The 24,701-nt window shown below is 40.2% G+C and overlaps 1 protein-coding gene across 1 annotated transcript in view; it reads left to right on the plus strand.

Annotated features, from left to right (window-relative positions):
- Positions 1 to 24,613, plus strand: part of lamb2 (laminin, beta 2 (laminin S)) — a 45,630-nt gene extending 21,017 nt beyond the window's left edge. Inside the window, exons 6-34 of the mRNA XM_072366626.1 lie at positions 148 to 211; positions 4,353 to 4,555; positions 4,650 to 4,770; positions 4,881 to 5,069; positions 5,866 to 6,045; positions 6,284 to 6,396; positions 8,065 to 8,144; positions 9,551 to 9,686; positions 9,780 to 9,938; positions 10,025 to 10,152; positions 10,243 to 10,375; positions 10,480 to 10,672; positions 12,073 to 12,216; positions 12,501 to 12,732; positions 13,331 to 13,500; positions 15,989 to 16,213; positions 16,309 to 16,526; positions 16,688 to 16,784; positions 17,309 to 17,490; positions 17,605 to 17,795; positions 17,931 to 18,115; positions 18,359 to 18,600; positions 19,017 to 19,220; positions 19,855 to 19,999; positions 20,534 to 20,741; positions 20,831 to 20,972; positions 21,476 to 21,652; positions 21,742 to 21,901; positions 22,360 to 24,613. Of these exons, the coding sequence (XP_072222727.1) occupies positions 148 to 211; positions 4,353 to 4,555; positions 4,650 to 4,770; positions 4,881 to 5,069; positions 5,866 to 6,045; positions 6,284 to 6,396; positions 8,065 to 8,144; positions 9,551 to 9,686; positions 9,780 to 9,938; positions 10,025 to 10,152; positions 10,243 to 10,375; positions 10,480 to 10,672; positions 12,073 to 12,216; positions 12,501 to 12,732; positions 13,331 to 13,500; positions 15,989 to 16,213; positions 16,309 to 16,526; positions 16,688 to 16,784; positions 17,309 to 17,490; positions 17,605 to 17,795; positions 17,931 to 18,115; positions 18,359 to 18,600; positions 19,017 to 19,220; positions 19,855 to 19,999; positions 20,534 to 20,741; positions 20,831 to 20,972; positions 21,476 to 21,652; positions 21,742 to 21,901; positions 22,360 to 22,496 (4,758 nt within the window). The 3' untranslated portion in view covers positions 22,497 to 24,613. The remainder of the gene's footprint in view (positions 1 to 147; positions 212 to 4,352; positions 4,556 to 4,649; positions 4,771 to 4,880; positions 5,070 to 5,865; positions 6,046 to 6,283; positions 6,397 to 8,064; positions 8,145 to 9,550; positions 9,687 to 9,779; positions 9,939 to 10,024; positions 10,153 to 10,242; positions 10,376 to 10,479; positions 10,673 to 12,072; positions 12,217 to 12,500; positions 12,733 to 13,330; positions 13,501 to 15,988; positions 16,214 to 16,308; positions 16,527 to 16,687; positions 16,785 to 17,308; positions 17,491 to 17,604; positions 17,796 to 17,930; positions 18,116 to 18,358; positions 18,601 to 19,016; positions 19,221 to 19,854; positions 20,000 to 20,533; positions 20,742 to 20,830; positions 20,973 to 21,475; positions 21,653 to 21,741; positions 21,902 to 22,359) is intronic.
- Positions 24,614 to 24,701: the final 88 nt, after the last annotated feature.

A 24,701-nucleotide genomic window follows, 5' to 3' on the forward strand; every position in this document is an offset into this window, starting at 1 on the left:
AATAAATAAATATTTTCAGCCGATTCCATCCCCTTCCACTACTGACACACTACTGTACTGTGTGTCAGTCCACAGATTGATTAAGCCGTTAGTGTATCTTTTGGATTTATGGTGCATAATGTGTAACAGTTATATTTCCTGGCCTAGGTCATCTACAGAGTGTTGGATCCAGCCATCAGGATTGAGGATCCATACAGCCCCAACATCCAGAGTAGGTCACACTCATATCTCAGTGCAATGATGCAAAAAATCAAGGTCATGTTGGACAATATGTGATTGATTTTTAATTATTTAAAATTTAGACATGATTTCTGTAGAGAATAGGAGTTTCGTGCAGTGGGAATTCTAATTGCTTTTATAAGTAATAAAAACTGTTGAGTTACAGAACATGATAATTACCAGAGAAAGATAACTTTTTATTTACAATCAAATCATAAAATACAAGACATTTTGGTGAAGTAAACCAAACTGTAATAGGGGAAATGTAATCAATGTATCACAGCTAAACTTAAAACTTTGGAAATGAATAATAAAAAAGGGTTTTTTTTTAGAGTTAAACAGTCACATTTGTCACCATAAATCATACTCAACACAATTAGCTCTTGTCATCCAGCTGTGACACATCACGGATAGTTGAAACCCATCTCTCTGGTTTGTGAAACATGGCCCTGCTATGTGGAGGACATGGTGAGATGTGAAAAGCAGCTGTTTCTCTCCCACAGGGGCTGTCGTAGCCCTTATGTTTAGACTGGCAAGACATAAGGGCTTTTCCCAGAAACCCTAACTAAGTTTCCAACACAGCAATAGAGACAATTATTCTCTGTTGAGAAGTATCTCAATGGAACTGGCCCACGTGGAGACTTCGGACCCCCTCACAGTTAAACAATCCATATTTTCTGTCTGCTGTTGTCAACACAAATTATAAACACCCAGTTTAGGTCTTCTCAGGTAGTTTAGATTTTTGACCATGTTACCACTTGCAAACAACCATGAGTCTACTCTCAGCTGTTAGTGTCAAATTCTTTACAAAAAAAAATATGTGCAATATTCATTTTTTTTCATTTAAGAATTTAAATGTTATGAATGGCTCCGAATGCTTGTTGAAGACGGGTTCTTGTTCAAATTGTTCAGGGACACAGCTTGCGTATTACAAGTCCTTGATCACCTTACTCGAATTAATGTATTTACTCAGTAATTTCCCATTTTGCTCAAAATGTGATAAAGAAACATGTTTTACAATGTTTGGACTTAATATGCACCCTCAGATATTTGGAAAAATTAGTCAATTTTGAAAATATTTACTGAAAATTATCTGAATTTGACAAAAAGTGCCTTTAGAGTGAATTAGCGACAGGCATCCTATATGTTCATGATGATCATTAGGGCTTTACAGCACATTCTGCCCATTTTTTGGTATCATAACCATTCATCTCAGGACAGCTCGCTCTCTCTGCTCCCTCTTGCGGAGAAAGTGCCAAATATCACAAGAGCTATCATGTCTGGATTACGTTGAAAAGGACATAAATACTAAAGTCACATATGTCTGATTGAAGTCATCAGTTTAGGAGGTGGATAAAGCCAGCACTGTTATATATACTGTACTACTGTACTACGTGTCAGTCTCAGCTTTGAGGCCTTAGCCTGCTGTCTGGCAGCTGCATTTGTTTCTATCTGAGTTGGACAACTGTACTCCAGTCGGCCATTAAAGCAAGAGGAGAAACAGTGCCTTAGTGTTCTGGAGCTGCACGAATAAGCTCCTGTCTGTCAGAGTGCGATTATGTTACTGCAGATAAAAGCCAGCATGGCAGAATCAGAGCTGGAAGAGAATTAATTTCATCAGTCTTATTGTAACTCTGCTGCTTGAACTCCAGCAGGATTTAGAATGACAGAAAACACCAGGAAGCTAAGAGTTTGTAAACCCTGTAGGAAGAACAGTCAGTAAAGAGGACTCAATGGAATATACAGCTGTTGTGTAAATTACTAATCTCCTCAGTGATCATAATTAGAATCATCCTGTTGATAATGATTACTAAAAAACTACCAAAATTACCATGTAATTTTCTGCCTCATTTGCTAATTGAAAGGATTGGATTGCTTCAGAATTCCTCTCAGAAAAACAGGTTTATTGTACAGATAATATGGCTATATTAAGAATTTTCTTTGCTGTTGTCATGAGAAACTGGGCCCGTGGAGAAGCAGAAAGTTTCAGAAATTGAATATCACAGAGAAAGGAAAGGTCCTTCATAAGGGGCCCTTATGAAAATGCGTGCAAAGTGTGCTGACATGCTTATGTGGTGCATTAGTTTATGTGTGGGCGTACTGACTGCTTCTTGTTAACAGCTGGACTGTAACAGTGGAGGATGTTCCATTCACTGTCTTTGGGAGTGATTAAAATGGTTTAAAAACTGACAAATCTCCCTGGAAAGAAGCAATCTTTCTCATTTAAACTTTACAAATATGTTCAAGAAGATAAAGGAACAGGATGAGGGAGGAACCGTCTCAACACCTCACTCTATCATTGTCTATCATTTTTTCTCCCATCTGTCTGGAAATGTGCCCAAAAGTCACAAAATGATATTTGAATGGTGCTTTTGTGTTCATATAAGTTTAAAGATGAAACCAAGTTGAATACATGGAGAGACTGTTAAGTCAAAGGGACCTACATATGCCAACTATGTTGAGGATTTTACCATTTGTAACAAAGGGTTACACAAATGGATTGGATAGAACAGGCTCTGCTCTTCTAAATAATCTGAAATAGACAAGAGAACTATCGGTAACTCAATAAAAGCGCAGTATGAACATAAAACATACTGACTACATGATATATGACTGAAAATCTAATGTTAAAAAAACCAATGCAAATGAAGACAGAGCAAAAAGCTCGAATGCTTTTACTTTTAGTCTCACTTCTCTTCTTGGCTTTTATCAGTAAGCAAAGTCTAACATGCTATCAGCTAAGATGAGAGACATTATAACCTATTAAACATTGCAATATTAGCATTGGCACAATAGCTTTTTCCACCATGCACTGCAGCCCTGCAGTTTTCTTAAAATGTTTAAGAGGGGCTGCATGTGAGAACACAAGCATCCAAAACATTTTATCCATAGCTTTTCTAGTGTTTCACCTTGACAAGAATGCGGTGAATGACCTAGTGAGGCCATGTGTGAATACTGCAGCTAATCCTGCAGAGCATTTACACCAAGTAAGTGTGCTAGCTAAATACCCAAATGTTGCTGGCTAAAAAACAGTCTCATGTTCTTTTTTTCTGACCTGTATTTTTGCTTTTCACTTACTGGTCAGTACTGCAAATACATCCAAAAGCATGTACCTAAGTACTGATTTCATCACAATGACAGACATCAATATGGACAGAGGAGGAGACTGAACTGTCACTCTGCTACTGCCACACACACAAAAAAACAACAAATAATTTCCACAGGTTCTACTGTTGAGTTTTTTCTATAATAAAAGCTCCTCTTACATGGAGAATCTCTTGCAATGAGGTACACTTGAGAACAAAACTGTGGACAAAGTCTGCACTTAATTCTCAGTGTTTATGCTGGAAAATGGCTTTATCAGAATGTTAGCTTTGGCATTTATTGGGAATTACTTGATATGGTGGAGAAATTAAAAGATTTGTTTTTGTCAGGTTCATCATAAGAATATTGGCTTGCCTGCATTCCACAGTTGTGTCATTCCTTCTGTCCATAGAAAATTATATACTCAGTCTGAAACTTCATCTTTGTGCATCTTTGTGGACAGAGTCTCCATGCAAGCTAGTATCCATGTCAGAGTAACACAAAGAAGAAAGAGACCATACACTTCTAAGGATCCTACTTGGTTATTATTTCATTTGAATTGTTATTTATTGTTTGACTTAAACAGCAGACGCATATCATAGCCCTTTTTATACAGTAGCTACATAGTATGGTAATCACCCAAAATATCTAAATAAAAAATCTAAAATGTTAGAATAATTAAGGAAATAACACAGTTTAACACGTCTCCTTCTCGTTTCTTCATGCTCCAACTGAAATATAGCGTAATCAGCTAAACACTGATGGCAAACTAATCTCACACTGTTGTTCACCCATAATGCTTTTCCACACAACCAGCTCCATCATGCTCCACTGGTAGACATCCTCTTCCAGGAACAGTTGTGGTTTGTGAAGTCCTGTGTGACTACATGCCTTTTTTTACTTAGACAAAGGAATTGCTGCAAATTACTTCAGCTTCAGTGTCATGCAACTGTCAAATACCAGCAGCAGTCTTCGTGTAACCGTAATCTTAAAGTGTTTACATTAAAGAATGCCTTTTTTGAGCGTCTGCATCGTCTTTTTTCCATCAGACCAGCTCAAGATCACCAACTTAAGAGTGAACTTCACTAAACTTCACACACTGGGAGACAACCTGCTGGACCCCAGAGCTGAAATCAAAGAGAAGTATTACTATGCCATATATGAGCTTGTCGTGCGTGGAAACTGCTTTTGCTATGGTCACGCCTCAGAGTGTGCCCCCATTGAAGGCATCAGGAATGACATAGAAGGAATGGTGAGTGATGAAGATTCACATATGGAGCGTGAAAGGCAGTTTTCTTACTTTTTTCCCTCCTTAACTTCCCCTGTCCTCCCTTACAACTTTTAAGGTTCATGGCAGATGTGTATGCAACCATAACACCAAGGGTTTGAACTGTGAGCAGTGTGATGACTTCTACAATGATCTGCCCTGGAGGCCAGCTGAGGGACGCAACACAAATGCCTGCAAGAGTGAGTCTGATAATAAATGAATCTGGTTACTTTTTAATACGTCGAGAAGCAGAATAATAATACATGAGCTGTGGCTGGTTTGCTTTTTATGAATGTCCTTTACTTTGTAGAGTGTAACTGTAATAGCCACTCGAACCTGTGCCACTTTGACATGGCGGTGTATTTGGCCACGGGAAATATCAGCGGAGGAGTGTGCGATGACTGTCAGCACAACACGATGGGACGCAACTGTGAGACATGCAAAGTCTTTTACTACAAAGACCCCAGCCGGGATATGAAAGATCCACGAGTTTGCATAGGTGAGCATGTGCAACTTATTCATTGATGCTTCTGTTACTGAAAGACTTTTTTAAAGAGGTTATATGTATATGAACTGTTCTGCCTGATAGATTTGCTTCGCACAAGGATTGGAAAGAGGAGAAACTACTTGCAATGTTGCTTAAAAGTGCCATAATATGCAACTCTAAAACTAAATGGTCTGAACAACGTTGCTGTAATATTTTGGTTGATAACATGATTTGAATATTCTTTAGAATTCATAAATGCAGTCAGCCTTTCAACAATCCACAACTATGTAGCAGGGGTTAGAAATAATCTGTTCATCTAAGCAAAACATAAAAATGACTATTTGTTATTTTACAACTTGGTTGGTTTTTTTGTTCAATGTCAAGGTTGCCAAACAGCCAGCAGATAGTTACCTATTCCAGGCCTAGACATACCAGGTGTGCTTCCCATAAGACACATTTTTAGCCCAATGTATCACTTTTTTATTAAAAAAAAAGAGATTAGATTCTTTAAAAATGTCTTGCACACATGATATCTTTTCTTTGGAGAGTGACTTCCCAAGTCATACTTCTATACATTCCAGAGCTAATAATGATAAAGTTAGAAATTGATGGATTCATTTAATCCCAAGAAGTTAGAAGTAAATCGGGATAGAGTGGATGTCCTTGTCAGGGTTCATAATTTGTTGAGAATCACTGGACCCTTTAAATCATGTTCCTTGAGCCAGAAAGTTTTTTTTTTATCCATTTTCCCCTTTTCAGTGCACATACATAAGAATTCAAACTTAACCTTTACGTGTCCGCCCCACAGCTTGTGATTGTGATCCGGATGGTTCGCAGAATGGAGGGATGTGTGACAGCCACACCGACCCTTCGCTTGGCATGGTGGCAGGTCAGTGCCGCTGCAAGCCTAACGTCGAAGGGCCGCGCTGCGACAAGTGCAAAACTGGCTTCTTTGGTCTGAGCGCAGACAACCCTCAGGGATGCCAGCGTGAGTACACTTTCTGTTATGACCGTGCAGTGAACAACCAGTCGAGAATAAAACAATCAGCTACTCTCTTTGTGTCTTTGTATTTTGGTGACGGATCTGATAGGTCTCTGTTTTGAGAATTCATATTAACAGTAAAACATGGTTGTAGCTATAAGAGAGAAAACTCTTTTTAATGTGCTGTAGTAAGTAATTATTCATCTTCAGATTTTACAACCCACCATGTGCCTCTAACCTCCAGCTTGCCAGTGTGATCATAGAGGAACAGTGTCAGGTAGCTCACAGTGTGACCCAGTCAGCGGAGACTGCTTCTGCAAGCGTCTCGTCACAGGACGCAGCTGTGACCAGTGTCTGGTAAGATGTTACAAAAAGGATATTTTAGCCCTGTCTTAAGTGGGAAATATCCACTGTATCTTTTTCTTTCTCGGTTTCTCTGCAGTCCTCACACACTCTAGTGGTGATAATGTGTTCTGCTTCTTTACTGGCCTTCTTACCCATGAATAACACTGTTTCCTTTTTTTTTTAAATTCTCAAAAATTCTTTTTTGTTGCTATTTTGCTTTTATTTGATAGCCAAGTCTCATCAGAAAACATGCAACAAGTGCCCAAAACATAAGCATGTAGCTTAATCCTGGCCCATGTACTTTTAAATCCTAACCCGAACCATTTGTGGATGAGAGCAAATTATAAGAGTAAGGATTAACAAATGGGAGGGGGAGCAGAAAAGTGAAAGGACTGAGGAAAACAATGTAAACAACATAAACACCCTTTGCCACGCCCTCCTTCCTTTTTAAAAGAGTTTGTGGCCAAATCAATAGTCGCACAAAGTGGAGAGTTGACCTTACAGGACCCATGCAGATGTAGAACGATGACACGATAATGTATCAAAGCTCAACCTGCTCCTGTGTAGCAGGTTAAGGAAAATGTAGTATTTGTACAATTCTTGAGCATCTATTGTGAAACTGCAGCATTTTTCTGTTATCCAGTGTATCTATTCCCTGATCTGTCATGAGATCAGGTTGTTATTATAGAGGTAGACAGAAAACAGCATGAGAATGACACGCAGCCTATTTCCTTTGATCTACTTTTGTCACGTAATCATGTTGGGTTTGATATTAAACTATTCCATACTAGTTTAAGCACCGACGTACATTTCCTTTTTCCTTTTTGCTGGGTTTCTTTTACGTGTTTGTTTCTCACCCTCTTTGCCCAGCAGCCTGAGCTGTTAGCTGAGGTGATGATTTTCCTGTTATAATTCAGCCTCTTGTCCCAAACCTACTCAGCCAGGAATAGTGTGGGCAGGAATGTGATCTCCTGCCTGGGTCGTGTAACTAAATTTAGCTCAGGGATTTGAGGCTTGTCCGTTTGGTGTGGCTTACAGCAAGCCTAAAATGGTTATGCCTGGAAGTTGTCCGAAAGTGGATCCTGATGATGAAGTCCCATGAAAAGTTTAGAAACAATAATGTCAATAGAGGAAAAAACCTGATAATTAAAGATCCCAATAAAGAGGGAAAGTCCTTTACTGGCAGTGTGGGTAATCTGAATATAGGTCATATTACATGCATCAGTGCACATTGACTATTTAAAAAAAGGCCTGACTGAGGGGGAGCAGTTGATTTACTGCCCTACTGTCTCTCTTAGGGAGTAGTAAGTCAGTAGTTGTAAAGAGCAGTAAAATAAAATTTATATACACCTAAAAACAGACCTTCATATCACTGTAGACTGATGGATGGAAAGTTTCTGTTGCAAAAACTTTAGCTGAGTTATACAAAAACAGATTCTTACTTATATAACACGAATGGAAAAGACAATTCTACAAAGTACAAAAACATTAACCTAATCATACGAGTTAAAAATTTTTAATTGTTGACCAAATATTTTTACTGGATTAGGGAGCAGGACAGTATGCATGAGTCACTCAGTCATTGCAGGCAAACTACAGTTAACGTTCTCTTCGGCCTGTAATGGCAGCTGTTCAACTTCTGTGTGCATCTGTCAATCACCCTCTGTCCTGTGATTCCAGCCAGAACACTGGGGACTGAGCCACGACCTCAGCGGCTGCAGAGGCTGCGAGTGTGACATCGGAGCAGCTCTCGACAATCAGTGAGTGGCGCTGTAGCTTCAGTCAGGACTTCCAAAGTCCTTCTTATACAGCTTGGTTGCCCCTTGCAGATGTTTTTATTTTTTTAAATATAATATTGAGAACTGTATTTCTAACACCAAAATAGATCTGGGCTCAGGTTTACTGGCTTCAATCGCACAGAGGGTATATTATTTAGCTTTGGCTCTGGGTTTACTTTGAATAAATAGTTGTATTCTGATGTCATAGCCACAAAAGTATGTTGGCCAAGGAACCTTTGTTAATCCAACTTTACAATCCTGACCCAGATTCACCATAATCCCTGTTTCAACATTTACCATCCACTCACTAAAGTAGGTTACCATGAAATAGGGAGAGTAATAAAGCAAATCATGTTTTAAATTGTTTTAAACGCTGAGGCTGGTCATCTGTCCATTCTTCAGTGGAGCGAGCTGAAGTTTCTTCTGCAACTTTACATTTCTGCATCATTCCTCCGCATGTCTGATTCTGTACAGATTAAAAAAATAGCCAGAAAAATATGTGTTTATGTGAAATCTAACCTATTCAAGAGATTACGTTCTGTCTTATCCCTTCTCCACTGACCACATGTCAAGTGGCTTTAGATGGCATTTGTTGTGATTTGGTGCTATATTACTAAAACTGAATTGAAATTGAAATGTGAGACAAAGAAGATTTATCATTTTTCTAAATTCCTATTTTGCATTCCTCATTCAACATTTTCTTAAAACTTTTATTTCTCTTCGATAATGTCACAGCCCATACGTTTATGTTATGATCACAAGTTTAATTTATTTCATGAGAAATCCATTTTGCCACTGAAGACAGGTCTAAATACTGTAGTCATGAATCTCAGCTGCCTTTGGCATGAACAAGAGGCCCCTCGCAGGCAGAAATCCATGTTTTGATCCTCACTCTCGCTGCCGTGATAGATCAATTCACCCACAACTGTACCAGATTTAACAGCGTGTTAATGTTTTCAGCTCCATTTCTTTTTCCTCAGTCTGCTTGTGGTACTTAAAGCAGCTCTTTGAGAGAATGTTTCTTGCCAAACGGTTGTAAAAGTTGCAAAAGGATTCTGACTTTTTATTGAAGAGACAGATACCTCTTAATCTTTAGCTTGGACTGTTAAATCATGAATTGTTCAGGATGATTCTAGCCATGTTTAGAATTTTACTACATGTCAAAATGAACCATTCAATTCCGACAGACTTTGGTTTATGGCGGAGTTGCTGCAAAACTGACAACATTCCCATCATCAACAGCACCCTCACACACAAACTACACGGAGAACATTAAGCCCTTTATACCTGTAGTGTGGCTAGCATTGTTGCTGACACTTAAACGTTTGTCGAGAAATACCTTTGGGAAAATGTGTCAGTGTAGTAACAACTGTATGTATTTTTCTTAGATGCTCCACGGAGAATGGACAGTGTCGCTGCCGCAGCCACCTGACAGGACGCCAGTGTACGCAGGTGGAGTTTGGATATTTTTTCATGGCTCTGGATCACTTTCTTTATGAGGCTGAATTTGCCAAAATGGGACAGGTGAGGCTGCCTAAACTCTAAGCTCACATTTGTGTTGAGCATCTTAAGGATGAACATTATTTTGAAGACTAATTTCTTTCTGTGTATTCACAGGGCTGTACTGTGGAGACCAGGGAGTATCAGCCTGGTCGCCCTTCCACGTGGACAGATATAGGATTCGTCCGGGTGCCAGAGGGTGGCACCCTGGAGTTCCTTATCAGTAACATACCTTACTCCATGGAATATGATTTGCTTATTCGCTACGAATCACAGGTCTGTGTATTTGTTGATAGAATAGAATCCTTATTTGTAACCCTTTTACTACTGTCATACCTACCATACACATTAATTTTTGCTAGATGCCCCGGGACTGGGAGGACGTACGGATAACAGTGATCCGGCCGGGTCCAATTCCTACGAGCAGCCCATGTGGAAACACCATCCCAGATGATGACAGGCTCATTGTCTCTCTGCCAGCTGGGGCCAGGTGTCTTGACTCAAACAATCACAACGTAATAGTTATAGCATATCTATACCAAAGTTAATGTAAACTGTGTACCGATTGTTTCCTCTCCAGGTTTTTGGTGCCTCCTCAGCCCATCTGTCTGGAGAGAGATATGACCTATACCCTTCGCTTTGAGTTCACACGATATCAAGATGCCAACAGTATCCTCAATGGTGGATCATTTGCGGTTCTCCTTGTTGACTCTGTGAGACAAATTTCTTCTTCAAACCTTCTCAAATGAGTGCCTGGCTTTTGAAAAAAATAATTCCACTCTCTATTATTCCCGTTTCATAAATCTTTCTTCTCCAGATCGGGCTGATGCCGCGTCACTCCTCCATGGAGATGTTCAACGCGGGGGATCCTGCCTCTAATGTCAGGAAGCAGACGTATGAGAGGTACCGCTGCCACGAGGGGGCAAAGAGCGTGATCCACCCACAGATGAGCGACACCTGTGCCAAGCTGATCAGCAGCATGTCGGCCATTATCAATGACGGGGCTCTGCGTGAGTAAACGAGGGATCATGAAAAACACTTTTATCTTGTTTGTGTGTGTAGAATGTTTAGTGGTGAAGGCTTTGGGACCTTACAACAATACATATTTTTCTCATTTATTTTTGACAAATTTATTGTTTTATGTTTGTTCATTGAACAAAAAAAAGGTACCTACGGATGTCAGGTGAAAATAATGAATAAGAATTCAACTAAAGTGTAATGAAATACGATTTACACAGAGTCACACAGACAGTCTGGTTCTGATGATTTTGTTTCATATGATCATTATTGGCAGCTGCAGTTTGATAAAGGATTCATTCTTTTTTATCAGCCAAAAGAGAATTTGGAATTGATGTCACACGTCAGCTTGTTTGGACACCATATTGTATTCGTGTTTGCTCTGAGGGTGTCTTTTGTGTGCACAGATCCTGAATTCAAACTTCAGGATGGTATTTCTTTGATGGAAATGTAGCATCAGCCTCTAACATCATATCTAATTCCATTTCTACTCGTGATAATCACACAGTAAACCTATCTGTCCACTGCATGTAAAAACAACAAACTTTTCATGAGTAAAACACATCTTTATTATCGCTATAGTGACTCCACTGCTTGTGCCTACATAAAATAAACACAACTCTGTATGTATCTGGAAGTATAATATTTAATTTTGATACTGTGATACAGTCATCAGAAAAGGAAATTTAAGATTGCAGGGGGACCAGATTTCAGCTCAATATCAGCTAGTTGATCAGCAGATTTTGCATTCAGCAGCATGGTTTCTCCTGATAAGGTGCATCTTTTTCCTTCTTTTTCTCCTCCAGTTCTTTCCTTCTCCCACCAGATTTGACCATCTTTATCCAAACAGGACAAAAACTAAAAAGACAACAGTTTTAGTTAACCAATGTAATGGACAACATGGTGTGACATACATTCCTATTCTCTATGTTTGACGTACTTTTGCTCAATACAATGTTTAGTTTCAACAATTTTGATTTGGCACTTTTTGTTGATAAAAGGCACTGCGGTGACACCATTTTAGGTGGTGTTAAGCAGTCTTCAGATTTCAGGATCCACTGGGAAATCAATCTCAAGAATTTGTGATGACATACTGTTCATTACTTTTGCCAAAATCAATACATTATCAGACAAAAACAAGCTGGAATTAAAGAGTGTCTCCACATTTTCAGTGTAAAACAACATTATATCATATTAGTTCCATCCAAATTGCTGAATGTTGTAAAATGTTGTGTTAAATTGCTAAAGGCTGATGACTGACATATGTATGACTTGTTCCATATGATCTGTTATTAGCCTTGATTGGTTTCCTCTCATCTCAAATTGTAATCATTGACAGTGTGTCTGTTCTGGTTAAATTAATTCATGCCGGCTTTTTTTTTTTGTCTTCCAGCTTGTAATTGTGACCCTCAGGGGTCCGTCAGCTCCATATGTGATGTCCGTGGGGGCCAGTGTAGCTGCAGGTCCAATGTGATTGGTCGACGCTGTGACCAGTGTGCACCCGGAACTTATGGTTTTGGACCCTCAGGCTGCATATGTGAGAAACTCTTTTGGAAACTCATCTGGAACTTGGCTGAGTAACTCAAAATGTTGAACTCACTATGCTTTCCTGAACAATTACTTATCAAATATCAAAACAGCAGTTTCCACCAGAATATGAATCGTGTCCGTTGGCAATATTTGCATGCAACTTTATTCTTACATTGCTACATGTGCTGTCCTTTTTCATGAGTTATATGATGTGGTAGTGGTGCCCTCTGCTGTGCTTGTGAACTCCTTCTTCCCATACTCCCCTGCTATCCTTGGCCTCCTCCGGTCCAGCCTGCGGTTGCAGCTTAGAAGGGTCCGTCACTCGACTTTGCGACAAGTTTACTGGTCAGTGCCAGTGTCGTCCTGGAGCATTTGGTCAGCGATGCGATGGATGTCAAGGAGGTCACTGGGGCTTCCCCAATTGCCGGCCTTGTCAGTGTAACGGACACGCAGACCACTGTGACCAAAGGACAGGGGCCTGCATCAACTGCAGGGACAACACTGGTGGAGACAATTGTGAAAGGTGATGTTCCAATCCTAGTTCATGTGAATTTTTCTGTATGCTGTCAGAAACAAATAATACATAGACAACAGATGCATTTTAAGAAGGGATCTTAATGAAAAAAATAAAACTGTTTTGAAACTGTTTTGTTCACAGAATGATTAAATGACAAAGAGCAGAAATTACTTGATCGACCAACAACCCTAAATCATGAAACAGTATATTCAAAGACAGCAGAGCCTGGTAGCCACAAGTAGCTGTGTACCTGGATATTTAAGTATTGATTTGCATAACCTGTTTCCAAACACTTGCTGCATTTTTTTAACAATTTCAACAATTAAAATTAAAAATATGCAAACACAAACAAAGACAAATACAAATACATATAAGCTTAATATAGTGCATAAGTTGACAGCATATTGTTGTTCTTTTTGTTAGTTTCAATAAAATATGATTAAGAATGTTCCCAGGGAGGGTTGCAGTCATAATCTTGACATCAAGTAGATTCATTTTAGTTAGATTAAAGGTCAGTTGTGTCGACTGAAAAAAAGCCCATATCTGCACTTTTATTGGTTCAGTCACTTTAAAAGTAAAATTTTCTTCTTTGTCATTTCTGTAGATGTGCCAATGGTTTTTACGGTAACCCAGGTTTGGGTTTAGCATCTGGTGGTCAGTGCCGTCCATGCCCCTGTCCGGATGGACCCAACAGCGGACGCCACTTTGCTGCGTCCTGCTACCAGGACATCCGTAACCGACAAATAATCTGCAACTGTAACCAGGGTTACACAGGTAAACCTAAAACAGTACAACCGTCTCTGTCTTAGAAAAAGATAAAGCATCAACACACAATAGATTTTGTACATGCAGGCTCAAATATGTGAATACACCCTGTTAGATAATTAATTCAGTGATGCTAAACGTTTCAAAATGTCTTAATTTACAGTAGCAAGACCTTTTAACTTCCTGTTGTTGACCATGATTGACTGCCGCTAGCAGCTTCCCTGTGCCAAAATAAAAAAGATCTGAGAATCTTAGTTTTAGTGTAAATTGTGTTTGTGGCGTGTCTCATTAAGCCAAAGTGCACCTCTTTGGATCACTCTAAGATGAAAGTTGCTTTTTTTGGAATAAAACTTTAATATTGTTCCATATGTGTCCAGGAAAAAGGGTTGTTATTCAAATGAGGTAAGAATGATGTTTCTCTGTGGGTTCTGGTGAATGGTAACATGTCATTTCCTCCCTCCCCCGTACTACTGGCACAGGGATTGTTAAACGCTCCGGGGCGACTGTTTTTAAGCGTGAGTAATAATGGTTGACCCCCCTCCCTTCTTCACCCCCCTCTCCTCGTTTTTTTCCATCCACCTACCCCACTCTCCCCTCCACCAGTCCTTCCCATGCATGGCATCAGCAACGGTGCTGTGCCATGGTGCACTCCTGTGTCAGACCTGGCTCAAAGCATGTCAAATCCTGTTCATCTTTTCTTTGACTGTCCGTGTTTTGTATGGCGCTAAAGGCACAGCTAATTGTGCCTAAAGATTAACTAAATCAAAAACAAAATTTGATCCAGGTCTGTCTGAATGTACTTAAAACAAGGACCTGACCCAGAATGATTCAAATAAAAAAGGAAGGGTAATGTTGGTGGAATGTGAGTCTGGGTCAGCTTCTGTTTCTAGAGTTTGGATTCTGTTTAACTGCTCAGCTGTGAATGAATGGTGTTGGCCGATGTCAAGAAGTCACTGTGACAGCATTATAGCCATACATCACAGTGAAACACGTTTATCTCACCTTTTTCTGAAGCCCAATGGAGCACTGCTGATGGCTTGTCACCCTCAAATGTCAAATTTCTATTAAGATTAAGCTTTACGGTGCTGACCTTTATACGTCTACACAGACAGGTAGTTGACTTGAAAGGTTTGAAGAAAATGTAAAATGCGACATTTCCTTTTTGTACACATTTGCCACTTCACCTCCCTTTGCCCTTTCTCTTTCATTCTTGTCTTCCATTAAACTTTCGGTTTAATCTAACTTTCTGTGGACCTCAGAATTTATGCTGCCAAGACAGCCCTACTTTTTACTTCTTGCCATGTTTTCCTTCTGCCTTTCTCTAATGAATGTCTTTATTCCAGTTCTTGCTTGAATTGGACATGTCAAATAAGACATGCCAAATGTTGTTTCTTTAGAGCCCAATTTATAGGATAGCAAACTATATATACCAAGACAACGTTGATAATTAAGCGGCGAAAGAATCCAGTCATCTGTCTGACCATTGCGGTCGCTTTCATGTGAAGTGTGATACAGATGCAGCTAAGCAGAATAAAAAGCAAAGCGTGGAATATGTTATTTGGTGCATAGCATGAGACTGTGGTGACATTATCTTTAAGGAGCCTCTTGGAGGAAAACTGGAAATAGGTGCAGAAATTGTGCATGCAAAATGTAGATACAATATATTGGGCAAAAAGAGAGTTTGTGCAGTTTTAAGGAGCTTGAAAGTCAGTATTTTGTCTGGGAACCTTTATTCTCCAACACAGCCTGAACCCTCTTAGACAAGCTTTCTGTCATTTCTTTAAGTAGTCTTCAGGAATAGTTCTCCAGGCTTCTTGAAGGACATCTTAAAGCTCTTCTTTGGATGTTGGCTGCCTTTTGTTCCGTTCTCTGTCAGGATGATCCCACACTGCTTCAATAATGTTGAGGTCTGGGCTCTGGGGAGGATTCATCCCTCCATAAGACCTGTTGCCACTGATTTTCAGTCCACTTCTTGTGTCATTTGGCATAGCTCAGCCTTTTCTCCCTGTTTCCCTTCCTTAAGAATGGCTTCTTGACAGCCACCCTTCTAGCCACAAAGAAACTTAACTAATGAGAACTGGTTAACCTAACCCCACTGAGTGATGACTAGTAACAAAACTTATACAAGTAACATACAATATTAATATATTGTCCTTGTTTTGCAGTTATGGTTTATGCCAAGTGTTAGACTAACACATTTCTTTCAGTGGCGGTGACCACTCTGAACATGTTCTTCTCAGTCTAAGACTTGGCAAATCCAGTTGTATGGATCACTATTACTTTCTTAAACAAAGATGATGTGTTTCTGCTGCAAGTTTCCTGCTTCCTGCACTTTCATACACCCTGAAAACAGGTTGAGCAATCCATTTGAGCACTTAAAAAAATGATGGCAAAAATGATTCCAGTGAAAATGAAAGTGTTTGTGCCACCATCCCATTTATTTATCAATTCTGCTCTGTCTAAAAGTTTTACTCTCCTATCTTTTTTTCCAACTTAGGGGCCCGCTGTGAGGAATGCGCCCCGGGTTATTATGGAAACCCCTCTCAGCCGGGAGGGCGCTGTCAGCCTTGCCAGTGCAACAACAACATAGACATGTCAGACATGGACGCTTGTGACAGGCAGACTGGAGAGTGCCGGAAATGCCTGTACAACACCGAGGGTCCAAACTGTGACATCTGCAAGAGCAGCTACTTTGGGGACGCTTCTCGACGCAACTGCAGAAGTGAGTAAAATATTCAGCAAAACAAGGTCTTCTGAAATAAAAATGGTGTTTCAGAAAATCTTAATGATGGTGGGATTTTTCTTTACCTGTTTCAGAGTGCACATGCAACTTCCTGGGCACTGAGCGCAGTCAGTGCATGGAGCGTGAGGACTGTGTGTGCCAGCGTGCCACAGGCCAGTGCCAGTGTCTGCCAAATGTCGTAGGTCTGACGTGTGACCACTGTGCCCCCAACCACTGGAACCTGGCCAGCGGGCGGGGATGTGAATCATGCAACTGTGATCCAAACAACTCTGTCACATCCTCATGTAATGAGGTATGAAATGCTTTCTATTTGTCTACAAATGCTCCTGATTACAAGAGAAGAACAATAGCATGATCCAATTCAGCGTGGCTTAGACGACACAAAAAAAACACAAAACTCCCCTGAGACCAATCTGATAATCTGTTTCTGTTTTTTCACCGTCTGTCATACAGTTCACTGGCCAGTGTCAATGTCGTGATGGCTTTGGAGGGAAGACCTGTACAGACTGTCAGGAGAACCACTGGGGAGACCCCCGGACACAGTGCAGAGGTTAGAACCATAATCACTGAGGACAAACAAAGAATGAGCACACTGTTCAGCAGGCACTCCTAAACTTAACATCACAGACTAACCTGTGGTGATTCCACAGCTTGGCAAAGCTGGCAGCTTGGTTTGAGAAAATACAACTTTAGGAATTCATTCCTCCCTGCACGATGTAACACTCGCTCAATAGCGAGCAGGAAATTTCAATTTCAATTTCAATTCGATTAAGCGGATTTAGAAAATGGATGGAAGGATGGATGAAATTTAGATCTTTGCTTGGTTGGACGTTCAGTTAAGCTACTGTAAACACTAAATAGATGTTGGATATTATGTTTACTGGCAAAGTTAAAAAATAAAGTAATTAAGACAGTTAACTAGGTAAAAAAAAAGTTCAAATGCCAGCTGCTAACCAGACAATTAATCCTCTTGATTGTGTTACTGATGATACACACACACACTCCAACAGACACCAAAATAAGGCTAAAATTCTGCAAACTTTCCATATCGGCTGTCCTTTTCTCCGTCCCCAGCTTGTGACTGCGACTGGCGTGGGATTGAAATCTCTCAGTGCAACCGGATGACCGGCCACTGTGTTTGCCAGCAGGGGGTGTCAGGTGTCCGCTGTGACCAGTGTGCCAGAGGCTTCTCTGGCCAGTTCCCCAGCTGCCAGCCCTGTCACCAGTGCTTCGGGGACTGGGATCGCATTGTGCAGGTGCAGCTTTAATGTCAAAAATGGAGTTTATACTTTGTCAATGAATGCTAAATTAACTGAATGAGTTGGAGTCAATTATAACTTTTCTATTTCACCATTTTGTCCCTTTACCAGGACTTGGCAATGCGCACCAAGGATCTTGCAGAGCGTGCCCATGAGATTCAGACCACTGGACTGACTGGACCTTATGAGAAATTCTTCAAAGACCTGGAGGAGAAACTGGCACAAGCTCAGGGCATTGTCAACGCACGCAACACCACCGCTACAGCCGTCGCTACCCTAATGGAGCTCATTGAAGATCTTAGGTATAGCAGTTAGTTTCCTCCGTATTTTAATGTGAATGGAGCTGTTCTGTCTGTATCAAAAATATGGTTAATGAAAAATTAATCCCATTGGTAGATCTCTTATTGTTTACTCTACATGCTTTTCATGTCCCATAGGGCACAGATTGGTGAGACCACTGATAGCTTAAACCGCCTGGAAGGAGACTTAACAATTGTCCAGGACAGCAACTCTGAGGCGAGCAAGGAGCTGAGTGCCCTGGAGAGAGAAGCTAAAGAACTGAACCTTACTTCAGAGCAGCTTCACCGCCAACTGCATATCCTCAAAAACTCCAACTTCCTGGGTGAGACAAAGGAGTATGATCTTTTCCTTTAACTGACCTCACTCAGTTAAAGGAAATGTCTCCATCCAAAGAATTTTTCACATGGTCTGCTTCTGGTTCCTTCACATGAGCATCATTATTCCAAATCCTTCCCCCCTTTTTCATTCCATATCCAACCTAAAAGTCCAGAGCAACCCCCAAACATACCCCTGCCCTGCTTTCAGTTATTTGAATTGTCTTGAAAATGTCCTTTCTTTCCTCCAGGGGCATATGACAGCATCCGCAGCTCCTACAACAAGTCTCGCGATGCAGAACGACGTGCAAATGAATCAACAACCACCATGCCGAGCACAGTAAGCCAGTCTGCAGACACTCGCCGCCGCACTGAGCGCCTCATCGCTTCAAAGAAGGATGACTTCAATCGGAAAAATGCTGCCAACAAACGTGCGCTTGGAGACCTCAACACCAGAGCACAGGGCCTGGACATGAAGAAGCTCAATGAGAAGGTTTTTATTTCTTAATTATTCATTGAATTTCTTGACTTTGGTGATTGTCATAAAGTATACCTTACATTTTTTTTTTATGAATGATGCTATTAATTATAAATCAGCTATTAGTTATTCTACAATTTAATATATCTAAATTAAGTTTTTTAATGTGGCTCATCCACACCAAATAACATGAAAGCTGAGCAGGCAGATCATTAAATAAGCAAAAGTCCTGTAAGAATTCATCTTTGCCATTTTTCCACATCATGACTGAATTTAGCTAGTTTAATTTAGTTACATGGAACATTTTTGCTTATCTAAATCTTGTTTTATAATTACAGATAACAGCCATACTAAAAACTCTTTATGTAGCTTACCTAATGATTCTGATAATATCTGTACCAATATAAGTACATATATATCTGTACAAACAGGTCTGCGGTGCACCAGGTGATGCTCCTTGTGGAGAGAGCCCGTGTGGAGGAGCTGGTTGCCGTGACGATGAGGGAAACCGACACTGTGGAGGCCTTAACTGTAAGGGTGCTGTAGCAGAGGCTGACAATGCTCTGGAGAGGGCCAAACATGCAGAGAAGGAGCTGAACAAAGCCGTTGGGGAGATGCAGGGACTCTTTAACAAGGTATGAAGGTGTAGATAAGTATTTGTTATGAGATGGGGACTGCTTGCACATCCCTAAAGGCAACATTAATGATGAACAGAGGTCCTTGCCTCCAAGACTGAACCAAAACACATTCTTTCCTGGCTCTGTAGTAAAAGGTGCCCTGCCCACAGTCAAAATCAGTCACCTAAAGCAAACATTTGGCTCATTATGAAGCAAGAAATATGACTAAAGGGGTCTGAACTGAAGAAAGAATGAGAAAACGTTTGACTTTCAAAAACATAGCAATTTGTGTCCTCAGGTGCCAAACAAGTGTTCTTTGTAGAAGAAATGGTGGTCCATGACAGTGATGAACCAAATAAAAGGAGCAGACTCCTGAAATGACATTCAGTCTGTGAATCGTGTTGCACCTTTCAAAATTAGGCTTTTTAATCCTTAAATAAGTTTAGGAAAAACAGACGTGATGTGTCAGATGTGAAGAAGCTTCATTACAGAAACAAATCATGGAAAATTCTTTCATAACAACCAAAAGGGAACCCTTTACAAACTCTTAACTGCCTTTAAGAATAACTTCAATCTTCAAACACATTTGATTGTTTTTGTATTTGACAGGTTTTCTTTTTGGTGATTTTTGTGCCTTTTTTTTTTGTCGCAGGTGGCAGAAGCTAAAACCAAGGCAAAAGAAGCTAAGGGTAGAGCCCAGGCCGCTCTGGATAAAGCCACCGCTACCAAGAACAAAGTGGAACGCTCTAACAATGACCTGAGAGACCTCATCAAACAGATCAGGGACTTCCTCACTCGTGAGTCTTTTGAAGTGAATAACCATAGCTGCATAGTGTCACCACAGGGTGGCAGTATAGGCTACACTGCCTGTGTTTGTAATTCAGTGGAAGAAATAGTTGTTTTAACTTGGCAAACCTCAAGGAGGAAAACATAAAAACTGCTGTGGACATCTTCAGGAATTATTTTTATCTCTGGGAATGTCTGGGATGTTATATCTGGGAAGTTGCCGATCCGTCACGTGACTTTATTGTTTGCCGGCTCAGAAATAAACAGCTGATGAGTCACATCACGTTAATCTTTGCCAGCTCAGATATGATTCTCAAAGTTGTTTCCATTCCTGCTCTTTAGAACAGGTAAAAAAAACTTCAATGGCATTCGTGTAAGTTTCTTTTTTAATTGTTTTTATCGTATCCGTTCACGTATTCTTATTTGTGTCTTCTAAATGCAAATCAAATATAGAAATTTAAACCCGGCCAAAGATTCCAAGCTGACTTGTTTCATCTTGCATCGTGAGCTGACCCTGGCACTGCTTGTTTCCGTCTCTGTCACAGAGGAGGGAGCAGACCCAGACAGCATTGAGGCTGTGGCAAACCACGTGTTGCAGCTCTCCATCCCTGCTTCACCTCTTCAGATCAGGCACCTCGCTGATGAAATCAAGGATCGCGTCCGCAGCCTTTCAAATGTGGATGCCATCCTGAAGCAGACACAGGATGATGTCCTAAAGGCAGAGCAACTTCTGCTGGACGCTAAGAGGGCAAGGTAGTCAAAGCAGTTAGTTGTAAAACAAATGCACTGATACTTGATTAGTTTTTGCTTGCTGTCAGTAAAACTTTGTTGTTGTTGTTAAGGCATCATGCTGAGGGGGTGAAGACAACAGCTGAGACGGTGAAAAAGGCCTTGATGGATGCAGACACTGCTCAAACTTCAGCTGAGAAGGCCATAGCAAAAGCTAAAACTGACATTGGGGAGACTGAGAATCGACTGGCAGAGGTCAACAGCAATTATAATAATCGTGTTTTGTTGTGTTAAGAGCCACTGTCGAGGTTAAATCTGGACTAAGTCAGTTTTTAACTGAATTACTGTCTACTAAAGGTAGAAAAAAGTATATCTGACCTTATAGGTATTTAAGACTTTGGAATCAAAGCTGTGCTTTTCAGACTCTGAAATTATTGTTTAATTGGTGATATACCTTTAATATAAAAGGTTGTATAATAGTGTGTTTATAGCTTGTAACTGCTGATGAGTTTATTTGGGTTTCAAGAGTGTAGCTTAAACAAAACTGTTCAGGTAATCATTAAGCCACACTGTAACAATGAGCACATATTGTGTGTAGACAGTGGGTGCTATGAGATAAGCTGCATGTGCAGTTTTCAATTAAAAACCTGCAGTAGATCCCAAAACCCTAAACTGAATGTCAAATCCTGTACAATCCTGTACTTTGTGTGATGATTTGTCAGTTTTAGACGATCGGTTTGTTTACTCATAATCTGCAGATTGAGTCCGAGACTTCAAACAGTGAGAAGGACCTGAATGACGCCATGGCTCGCCTCGGCACACTGGGACATGAGATCAATATTTTAAAGACCAAACGTGCCAACAACAGCATGGCAGCGGCCCGGGCCGAAGAGACGGCCACCATGGCACGAGACAAGGCTAACGAAGCCAAGCAGGTGTGTGTCAGCATGTGTGCACACTCTTAGCGTCATTTAAAAGCAGACAGACCTATCATCGATACACCTCTCTCTGACCCGGTGCTCAGATCCTAGACGGCCAGCTGACAGATAAATACAATGAGGTGCAGCAGCGGGTTGACACCAAAGCCAAGGCTGTGCAGGACGCCAAGAAAAAAGCTGAGTCTCTCAGAGAGGAAGCAAAAGATCTCCTGAAAGATGCTCAAAGCAAGCTTCAGAGATTAGCAGGTACTTATCAGTGTGTGTGTTTCTGTTCATCTGTGTGTGCGGAGGATGACTGTTTGTATTTTAATGTTTTGAGGAAGAAATCAGACACTTGATTTATAAAATTTGAAAATGAAAATTTGATGTGGAGCTGCTTTACTTTTCGGTCATTTATATGAAAATTATAATGAAAAACACAACAAGTAAGATCAACAAGTAAGTGGAGCCTCCAATTGCAGTCAAAAATGTGCTAAATATCCAATATAAAGTGCAACTCTATGCATATTATCAGACTGTCAGTTGACTGACAATCTGAAGTCAGCAGAAAGAAACGTAGACATGATTAAAGTTGAATATTGAAAGGAGTAAAGTAAAAGACTCGACAACGGGTACCCTCTGCTTAAAAGACAGCTACACCATTTACCGCTAATCCTTGGCTTCATAACCTTCATAACCATTCCTGCAAATCCTGGTTCTCACAGAGCTGGAGAAAAACTATGAGGAGAACCAGAGGAGGCTGGAGGGGAAAGCTCGGCAGCTGGACGGCTTGGAGGACAAGATGAGAGGCATCCTCAATGACATCAACAAACAAATCCAGATCTACAACACGTGCCAGTAACTCGCCTCTCCCAGTCTAAAGGACATACGTCCATCACTGTGTTCTTCTGCTTTTAACTGATACAGCAACTGCACAGTAGACTTCAAAAAGAAAGGACATGTGCATATAATGTGCCCAAAAGGTCATGTTTTAAATGGATGCTCTCACTTCATCATACTGTATATACACATAACCATGACTGAACATGTAAAGTTTGTCTCAAAGCACACATTTTATTTTAAGTTTGATTTGTGCACATTATATTTGTTTCTAATTTTGAAAAGAACCTTGAATGTATGTGTTTGAGTTTTAAATATTAAAAAAAAAGAAATGATAATGCACAGAGCTGGGACAAAATAATGTTTTAAAACCCCAAGAGGTTGAGTAAGGCCAGCCAGACTTCTTCATCTTGGTTAATGAAGACGTTTCACCTCTCCTCCAAAAGGCTACTTTAGTTCTAAGCTAGTTGGTGGGGAGCATCGGCTTATAAGTAGTACAAGGGCTGTGAGAGACAGTCAAGGCGGCATTTTAAGTGGTAGGAAGGTGATACCTGAGAGCATCCCTCTGTAAGGTGATACCTGTTCAGAGATGGTTTTTCCAGGTTAACATAGATGACTTCCTTGAGACGATACTGCCCATCAGCTAGTTTAAAAATTGAAATATCCTTTCAGATAAGAGGTGAAACATCTTCAAGAACAAAGAAGAAGAAGTCCAGTTGCCTAAAACAATCAGCAGGGAATTTTTTATATTTTAGCCACTATTTGTAGCCACGGTTATTCGGTATGTGCCTAACCTTTCAGGACACACAACCTGGAGTTCATTAAAGATTTACTCCTATTTATGTTGAGAAAATCAGTCTGTTTCATATGTATCTCTTTTGTGTTGTTGGTGGCCACAGTTCAATTTCAAAATACTGAAAGAAGGGGAAGGTACACCCTACCCAATACACCTGTGCAGAGATTTATAAGATGACAACAATCACATCGATTTTAAATTTAGGTTTGTCTGAAAAAAAAAACAACAACAGCAAAATGACAGCAAACACAAATCATGATTATTTTTTAAATGAATATACAAAGAACTGTTTTTCTTACTCACTCAATGTAGAGAGCCGTGGCACGCTGACAGTGCAGGCTCATACATCAAACTATCTGAATGTGGCCAAGCTGAGTCTGACACGCTCTGAAATGGTCTGTGAACACTTAGTGTTCGGTCAATATCAAGATTGGAGTTGTAGTCTATAGATTATGTTTTGTTTTTGTTTTTTGCCACCTTAGCCCTTTAATGTCCTGCTCTACCACTTGATAGAGAACATTATTTTTCTTCAGTTACAATACTGCATCTTATTGTAAATTTGTGGACGTGAACCTACCGAAATCATCTAAAATTTAGTTTAGTTGTGTAAATGTAAAAGAAAGAAATTGCTGTGACGTTACTTTTTCAAATTTTAGCACAAAGTGTCACCCCAACCGTATGTGAAGAAGACATTCATTCTGATTAATTATTGCCCAAATAAAACGAAAACTTTTTTTTTTTTTACTTTTCTGTCTCTGTGGACATTAAAGGGTTATAAAAGCGATTTATAAAAACCACTATGTTTCTACAGTAGCTCAGAAAGACAAACCACGCACTGGCTGTAGAGTGGACCTTTCATGCTTTTTTGTGCAATTGCTGTTGCTTCTCCTAATCTTGGAAGAGGAGAGTGAGGCGGTGAGTCATTCTCTCTGTTCCTCCAGGAGACTTAACTTAGCTTTAGGACTGGAAACAGGGTGTAAAAGTAGTGACATTATTTTATGTCAAACCTATGCTGCACACATTATGAGTGTGTTTTTTTTTTTTATCACAGACGTTGTGATGGAACATGTTAGCTCTGCAGTAACTGTTACCTTTTTATAGCGACACAGTATTTAACAGTTTGATTGCTCCATATGCTGCCAGTGTTGTGGACGTACACTAATGTGCTTTGTGCGTGAGAATTTGTGTTTCAGAAAACATGCTAAACCAAAAAGATAAATAGATAAATAGAATACTACTTTTAGCTGCAGGAAAATAAGTGATAGCCGATTACCAAAGCAAAAACACCAAATGAGGCCTGTTTTACAGTGTACAGTTTTGTGAATAAAAGTCAAAAACTCCAACTTGAAAGTGTTTGAGCATTTTTCCTTGAGCAGCTGAAAATTCTTCATTTTGTCACATCTTCTATGCTTTCTTGTTGGCTGATTGTGA

This window comes from Leuresthes tenuis, unplaced genomic scaffold (genome assembly GCF_036924035.1).
Source record: "Leuresthes tenuis unplaced genomic scaffold, fLeuTen1.0.hap1 SCAF_16, whole genome shotgun sequence".
NCBI classification, from domain to species: domain Eukaryota; kingdom Metazoa; phylum Chordata; class Actinopteri; order Atheriniformes; family Atherinopsidae; genus Leuresthes; species Leuresthes tenuis.